The 8,021-nt window shown below is 34.0% G+C and overlaps 1 protein-coding gene across 1 annotated transcript in view; it reads right to left on the bottom strand.

Moving 5' to 3' along the window:
- Positions 1–394: 394 nt before the first annotated feature.
- LOC106462636 (transcription factor AP-4-like) overlaps positions 395–8,021 on the bottom strand; it is an 18,375-nt gene continuing 10,748 nt past the window's right edge. The window contains exons 3-5 of the mRNA XM_013922580.2: positions 5,427–5,598; positions 1,942–2,138; positions 395–1,702 (exon numbers count right to left, since the gene is read on the bottom strand). Coding sequence (XP_013778034.1) covers positions 1,232–1,702; positions 1,942–2,138; positions 5,427–5,598 — 840 coding nt within the window. The 3' untranslated portion in view covers positions 395–1,231. The remainder of the gene's footprint in view (positions 1,703–1,941; positions 2,139–5,426; positions 5,599–8,021) is intronic.

Raw genomic sequence — 8,021 nt, 5'->3', positions numbered from 1 at the left:
GCGCCTGATTTAAATGTCACACCTGAACGCTCACATCCTTTTAATTATGTTTGAAATTATGAACATTGCTCAACATCATGAAAATTAAACCTTATTTTCAATAAGCAATCCTGAAAAATATTTGGGGGTGCTTAACTTTTTTCCAGGTGTATATGTACTGCTGGATCGGAAATATTTCTCATTTGACAATATATTAATGATAAGAATATTAACCGTATAACATCCATTTCTTAATATATAATCAACCTGTAGTTAGTCTATTGAATAAGGTTTCTTAAGACCTTCCAGAAATCCTACAATTTTAAGCTAGTCAGTGATTAACCCTTGTTTAGAGTTTTGAATAAAATGAAATTTTACTCACTTATGGAATTGAAAAATAAGCAGAAATGTAAGTTTATTTGCACACTGTATTTCCAACAATACAACAAATGTAAGTTTATTTTCACACTGTATTTCCAACAATACAACAAAAGAAAGGAAATGATATGATCTTCAGTTCTTAGATGATAATAATAAATATCAAGATAAGATTATTTCAAACTTTATTTTACATAGTACACAAAAAATAGGAACATTGAACTCAAGAATGGCATAAAAAATGCAAATGTGACAGATCTGCCATACAGCTCTTAAAAATTTTCAATAATGTGTACATCAACACACTTTGACGTACTGATAATGAATTGCGTAATATCTTACACATTTACAGTCAGACGGATACAGAAATTTACTTTTTACAAATATAAAAACACTGATAAATGTTAGACTTTAAGGTGATTTTTCTGCTTTTAAACCACTTTTCTCTCTATGCACATTATAAATTTACATGAACTGTAAAACACTACAATACCTTCACTTTGGCTCAGATCTAAATCTATTAAAATGAAAAGCCAAACTTTTACAAAAATTGTGGTAAAAATATAACCACACAAAATTTAACACTAAGTTTTTGAAAAACCTTTCAAAAAATACTAAATCTCTCTCTTTCAATGAATGAGTTAGGGAAAGTTTATTCTTTAATCATTTCAGTTGCTTTTTTAATTATTTAAAAAATCATAAACTCCTCATAGTTTTTACTAAATGTAACCCAAGTCTCCTGATAATTATCATACAACAGTGTACAATATACGATAGTAAAATTACAACGTTACTATATATACATTATGAAGATGACATGTGAAGATTAAAAACAAAATTATATTCAAGAATCATTGAAAAAAAAAAGGAGTGGTTACGAATGATTGGCAACAATGACACCTGGCCGAGAGTAAGAAGCCACTGGTGGACAGTGAAACAAGTGTTGTTGCATAACAAGTTCATTTCTAGAAGTATGAAGCTGAGAACTTGGAGTGCATTCAGAAACCAACCTTGTTTGTTCGGGTGGTTCAGGATCATCACGAAACAAGTGATCACCTTCCAGATGCCGAATAGCTTCAACAATCGTCTCCAGATTCTGTCTCGATGTGCTGTTTCCTTTACACAGATTCTGTGGTTCCTTAAACTCTGCCCTTGATATTTGGACAATAGAATTAGCATGAATTACTTCTTCAGAATGAGACTTCCTTCCAGACAAGTCTTGCGGAGCTTCTGGTGCTCTGGAATTAGGAGATTTTAGTTCCTCGGGTAAAACATCATTGTTTCGTTGTACACTGACTAATTGTTGCTGTGACGGAAACTGACCGACAAACCTTCCCACGAGACACTGAAAAAAAAGAAATTACTACTTTATAGAAAGTTTAATTTTCCTTAACAATTTATCATTTCTTGCTTAAGAACGTAACATTATATGGATAAGAACGTGAAGCACTCGTGAACATATAGCATCAATTCGGACAGCTTGCACAAGTAAATTATCTCACTTATATAAAAAAAAACTAATAGTTTACTTTATTAATAATATATATGTGTTCTTATTACAAGATAAATAAACATTGTACCTACCTCTGATGCTTGGGTTTGATAGACCTGACTTTCAAGATTCCGAGTCTGCTCCTCTAGTATCATTCGCAGCCTCCTCTCCCGATCTAATTGAGCACGAAGCTCTAACACTTCAGATTTCACTTCATCCAAGTTGCATTTAGGCTCTTGATGTGGACTCATATTTCCAATCCCTTCGTCAGACGACTCTGCAGTTGTTGCTGAAAGAAAATGTGGTCATGATTAATGAATGCAGCAATGTAAAGATAATACAAGTTAATTGCTAGGAGCATGAACTGTTTCATCTTTCGTGTAAAGTTCATAAGCTTTAATATAACACAACAATGATAACATCTTTTTTGATCATAGTTTTCACATTTATAGAATTAAATTATTTTAAGAGAATGATGTGGGAAAACTTCTGTACATAAGCTAATAGTATGACATAAGAATAAACTATTTCAACGGATTAGATGTACACTTTTATAGTTAAACTGTCCTTCGATCAAAGGAAGGAAACTGATTCGTAATTATAAACTATTTGTCATTATATTTTTAGAGCACCAAATATTATTCACTGAGTTCAACTTATAAATCTTTTGCATTGACAATACATCTCTAGTGACAATCTGTAGTGGTCAGATTTGGAGTTTGACTGAATCAACTTCCCTGAATACTATATTTGCCTTCACCACTTCTCCAACACTGGTACAGTCTCAGTATCTTCAGAGCACATTTCAACTTACAATGTACCCTCCAACACCGGTACAATCTCAGTATCTTCAGGGCACACTTCAACTTTCACTGTACCCTCCAACACACTTGATAAGTATTGTTCACCACTAAACTGCTTCTAAGAAGCACAATAAGATCTGTATGTCCAGTCATTGTAATGTCTCGACATACCCTAAATGAATTGCTACCAAATGGTCAGTCAACAGTGATGCATGGAGTATACCATTCACTTCTGGCTCTTTGAAGACATAAACACACCAATTATTACAGAGACATAGAACCCCAGCTTACATGTGAAACGTACAAGTGCAAAACAGTACCAATTGTAGTCATCTTGAGAAAACTCCAAGCAACCCAAGCAGTCAACTGGACAGGCTGAAGGAAGTCTTCTCAACCCAATTCATTCCACTTGCCGTCCCGATTTACATACAGAGTCAATGTTCAGAGTATCAGCAATTCCCCTAGTCAGTTATTAGTTGGGATAGTTACTTTTAACAAGTATCTATCTGGTGATCTGATTCCTTCTCATATTCTTTCCAAACCAAGAATGAAACACCACATAGTTTCAAACAGTGGAATATTTCTTACAGCATGTTCTTTCATCAAAATAAACAACACACAATTATAAGAAAATAAAGAAAACTGAAGCAATCACCAAAACAGAAAGGTGTCAAAGGCCAAATTGGGTACTTACTGCCTTCCCTGAATCAAAACACACATTCTCCCAGGAAATATGTAGGTAAGGACTGACTACCAAAGTTTAGGATGTAATTTTCAAGACCTTATTAAATGATTACCTTTTTTCATCTTTTGTATTGTTTCTATATACTGTTTTATTATATACATTAAGTTTTGCAAAGAAAGGCTTTGGACATCTTCTCTCCCCCACCCATACACACACACACACACACACACACACACATATAAATTAGGCTTTTTTTTCTCCAAAAAACAACAACAACAAAACCCCATACTTGCCAGCAAACATTTTAATGACTGTATTGTGAAGGTATATAAAAGAACCATATTTTTCTAAAGTAAAACATAGAATACTAACTTTCCAAAAATCTTTGATAGATTATTTTGATACCACTTGTAACTGAGTAAGGTTAGTTGAAAAATTGTGCATCTGTAAAATATATTACTAGGAACCACAAAAACAAAAAAAGGAAAAGTAAGTAAGAAGTAGTGTGTATTTTGTATTAATTTGTTAAAGATTACAGAAACAAACTGATTTTCTATAATAACAGGAGAAAAAAATAATTAGTTTTAATCAAAAGGAAAATGATAAATGAATAAAAAAGAAGGTAGGGTATATTTGATAAGCTTAATCTAACCTGATTCTGAATATATTGTTATGTCTCTGGTCGTTTGTTAATTTTTCATAGAAATTCTTTCCGAGAAACTTCAGTGATACAAGTCTTTTCTTAAATAAAACTAGTTTATTCTTTCTCAATTCAACTATGCAATACACTTAATTTCCACAGTCACTTTGACTTAAACACACGCTATAATTCACAACGAACAATTCACGCACTTTACTTCCTACCACGCTTGACTCAATTGTCCATCTCTATCTGTCTGCAATTATCTACATATCTATGCCGTCACTTCTCGCCGGTCTTATATATACAAAATAGAGGGCGTCTCGAGCCTTCAGGAACCTTCTAGGTACTCATTACGTGTTACTAGCGTCACATGACTTCCGTTGTCTAACAATATTTTAATGAAAGGACTGTGTTTGATGTTTGTCAATTTTGAAAAATATATATATTTAATTCAGGTTATTTATATTTTAATTAAAAGTGATATTTCAACAACTTTAATTTAGATTCTCTATAAAATTACGTCCTGAAGAGTGACCCTTAAAGCCATCCAACCAATACAAAATAATAGAGAGAAAGTGATGGAAGATTTCAAGGATGGATGTTTTGCTATCCACAGATAGAAACTTGTCTGTGTTTTGCTTTTATACAACTGACAAACATCACCAACTAAATAAACTGAAAATTCTGAGGTACGCATTTTTTTTACCCTTAACCTATCCAGGATGGCAATGCATGATATAGCTTAAACTGTGGCAAACAGCTGATTAAGTACACCAGATTGCACTGTATGCAAAAGTTTGAGAGATGAAAACATGCTTTAAAAACGAAGGCAAGTTTTTCATTATTAATACACCATACCAACTTGGATCTACTTTCATAATTACTTACTATGTTTGACCTTTTTCCTTTTGGTTAGAGGAGAGTCAGAATTACTAAATTCATTTACTTACTATGTTTGACCGTTTTCCTTTTGGTTAGAGGAGAGTCAGAATTACTAAATTAATTTACTTACTATGTTTGACCTTTTTCCTTTTGGTTAGAGGAAATTCAGAATTACTAAATTCATTTACTTACTATGTTTGACCTTTTTCCTTTTGGGTAGAGGAAATTCAGAATTACTAAATTCATTTACTTACTATGTTTGATCTTTTTCCTTTTGGTTAGAGGAAATTCAGAATTACTAAATTCATTTACTTACTATGTTTGACCTTTTTCCTTTTGGGTACAGGAAATTCAGAATTACTAAATTCATTTACTTACTATGTTTGACCTTTTTCCTTTTGGTTAGAGGAGAGTCAGAATTACTAAATTCATTTACTTACTATGTTTGACCTTTTTCCTTTTGGTTAGAGGAAATTCAGAATTACTAAATTCATTTACTTACTATGTTTGACCGTTTTCCTTTTGGTTAGAGGAGAGTCAGAATTACTAAATTAATTTACTTACTATGTTTGACCTTTTTCCTTTTGGGTAGAGGAGAGTCAGAATTACTAAATACATTTTCTGGTGGGATCTGCGAGTTCAGCAGTCGCTTTAGTTGACAGTTCTGAGATAACAGTTTGGTCTTTTCTTGTTCTAGCTGATAAATATATTCTGATGTGTGTTGTAGAATGGCAGCCTGAAAACGTGAACAACATTTAGTTTTACATAAACGATATTTTGATTTTTTTTTATGTTCCTTCTCTAAGGTTGTATCAAAGTGTTAACGAGAAATATTTCAGCTTTTAAGTATTAACAGTAAACATTACAATGTACTGTTCAGCGCTTATAACAAACTTAACAGGAAATATTCCAATGTATTAGAATATACAGGGGGTTCAAAATTATATTTCATATTTTAAAATTTCATAATCATATAAGTAAACAAATAGAACCATACAATTCTCAACACCTTTTAACCCATCTTAAACAGTTTTTAGGCCCAGCATAGCCAGGTGGTTAAGGCAGTTGACTCGCAATCTGAGGGTCGCGGGTTCTAATCCCGTCCCATCAAATATGCTCGCCCTTTCAGCCGTGGGGGCGTTATATTGTGACGGTCAATCCCAGAATTCGTTGGTAAAAGAGTAGTCCAAGAGTTGGCGGTGGGTGGTGATGACTAGCTGCCTTCCTTCTGCCTTACACTGCTAAATTAGGGACGGCTAACGCAAATAGCCCTCGTGTAGCTTTGCGCGACATTCAAAACAAACAAATAGTTTTTATCGTCATGTTGTTGTTTTTTCACTCCAGTGAGTAATGTCACTCGGTAAAATTGTAACAGTGAAAGGATAGGCTCAATGCGATGGATTCGTCTAAGTGGGTCAAGTCCATGGCCTCCGTGTTCGCTAGACTTATTTCCTTGGGGGTATGTTAAGGACATCGCGTATTGCACACCTATAGCAAACATCACAGATACTAAAGATCAGGATAACAGACGTAACTATAGACGTGTTGCAACGAACGTGTAATGCAACTTAATATCGATCAGACGTGCTGAGAGCCACCAATAATATACACGTAGAAGTCGACTGACATGTTAATAAAAACTGTTTCGGTTTGGCTACAAGATGTTGAAAACTGCATGGTTGTATTTCTTTACTAATTTAATTATTAAATTTTAAAATAGGAAAGATAGTTTTGGACCACCCTGTATAATAGAGCAGTGTTCAAAAGAAATATCCCAATGTATTAGTGATGCATAATACAGGAGTATTAACAGGAAATATCCCAGTTTGTTGGTGATGCATAATACAGGAGTATTAACAGGAAATATCCCAGTCTGTTGATGATGCATAATACAGGAGTATTAACAGGAAATATCCCAGTCTGTTGATGATGCATAATACAGGAGTATTAACAGGAAATATTCCAGTCTGTTGGTGATGCATAATACAGGAGTATTAACAGGAAATATCCCAGTCTGTTGGTGATGCATAATACAGGATTATTAACAGGAAATATTCCAGTCTGTTGGTGATGTATATACAGGATTATTAACAGGAAATATTCCAGTCTGTTGGTGATGTGTTTCAACTCTATATTGAAAACAATCTACTTTTGGAGAATAATCTCAAATATTTCTTCCACTTCTGTAACGGTTTTTTGTATATTTAAAGTGACGTTGTTAACATACTTAATTTAGCTAAACTACTTATAACGAGTATGCACCAGTTATATTCTCAACAAGTCTCACATATGTACATTTCAAATACATAAAACATTAATACACACAAGTCTCGGACAGTTGCAGGAAACGTGTAACGGTAAATTCAAAGATTAACAAAAGTATGAGAATCAAATACATTTTGGTGTGGAATTTTCTACACCTTGTCCATACTTGTCTTACGCAAGGAGGAGAAAGACGGTTATTCGAGGCTGACGGAGGAGAGGCAGGTGGTGGATATACCAACAGCTGGCGACCACCTTGGTTACGGATACACACGTGCTCATGCATGAGTCACTTGCGCGTGAAAATATTGCTACGACAGAAGTACAGGTGATGCAATAGCTGTTACAGAGACTTGGTGGGTTTAAAACACCAGGTAAACAGCATGATTTTTAAGATTTCCTGATAAAAATCAGCCGGATGTTGAAAGTAAAATGTGAAATCAGATTATGTTTCTATTGTAAAACGATTTTTTTTAAAGTTACGCCGAAAGATGACGGAGCGTTAAGAAAAAAAAAAAAAAAAAAGAAAAGAAGCTAGACATTCGTGATATAAACAGCAGATGTTTTTATTTTTTACCTACGTTGTAAATCAGATGTAAGTGATTGGCTTATGGAACGAACGAGCTGTTGGCGGAAGTAATGGAAGGTAGCACTTTGCAGGGTTTAAGAGGGAAATCGAGGATTTCCTGAAAGAGTGGGTTTTACATTTTTACTTTTCCCAGGTGTGGGTGTACAAGGACAGCCTTGAAGGACCAAATGGTCTCGTGATGTCCGTATGTTTTGAGTACATCTCTCTTTCACATAAAATACTGTATTCTCCCCCCCCCCCCCCATAACTTAAGTTTTTACTTACAGAATATAGGGTGAACAAGAGGGACTTGGTTATTCTTAGGAACA

Source organism: Limulus polyphemus, unplaced genomic scaffold, assembly GCF_000517525.1.
Source record: "Limulus polyphemus unplaced genomic scaffold, Limulus_polyphemus-2.1.2 Scaffold1215, whole genome shotgun sequence".
Taxonomy (NCBI): domain Eukaryota; kingdom Metazoa; phylum Arthropoda; class Merostomata; order Xiphosura; family Limulidae; genus Limulus; species Limulus polyphemus.
The sequence above is the reverse complement of the archived record's forward strand: the minus strand, read 5'-3'. Positions and strand labels throughout refer to the sequence as shown.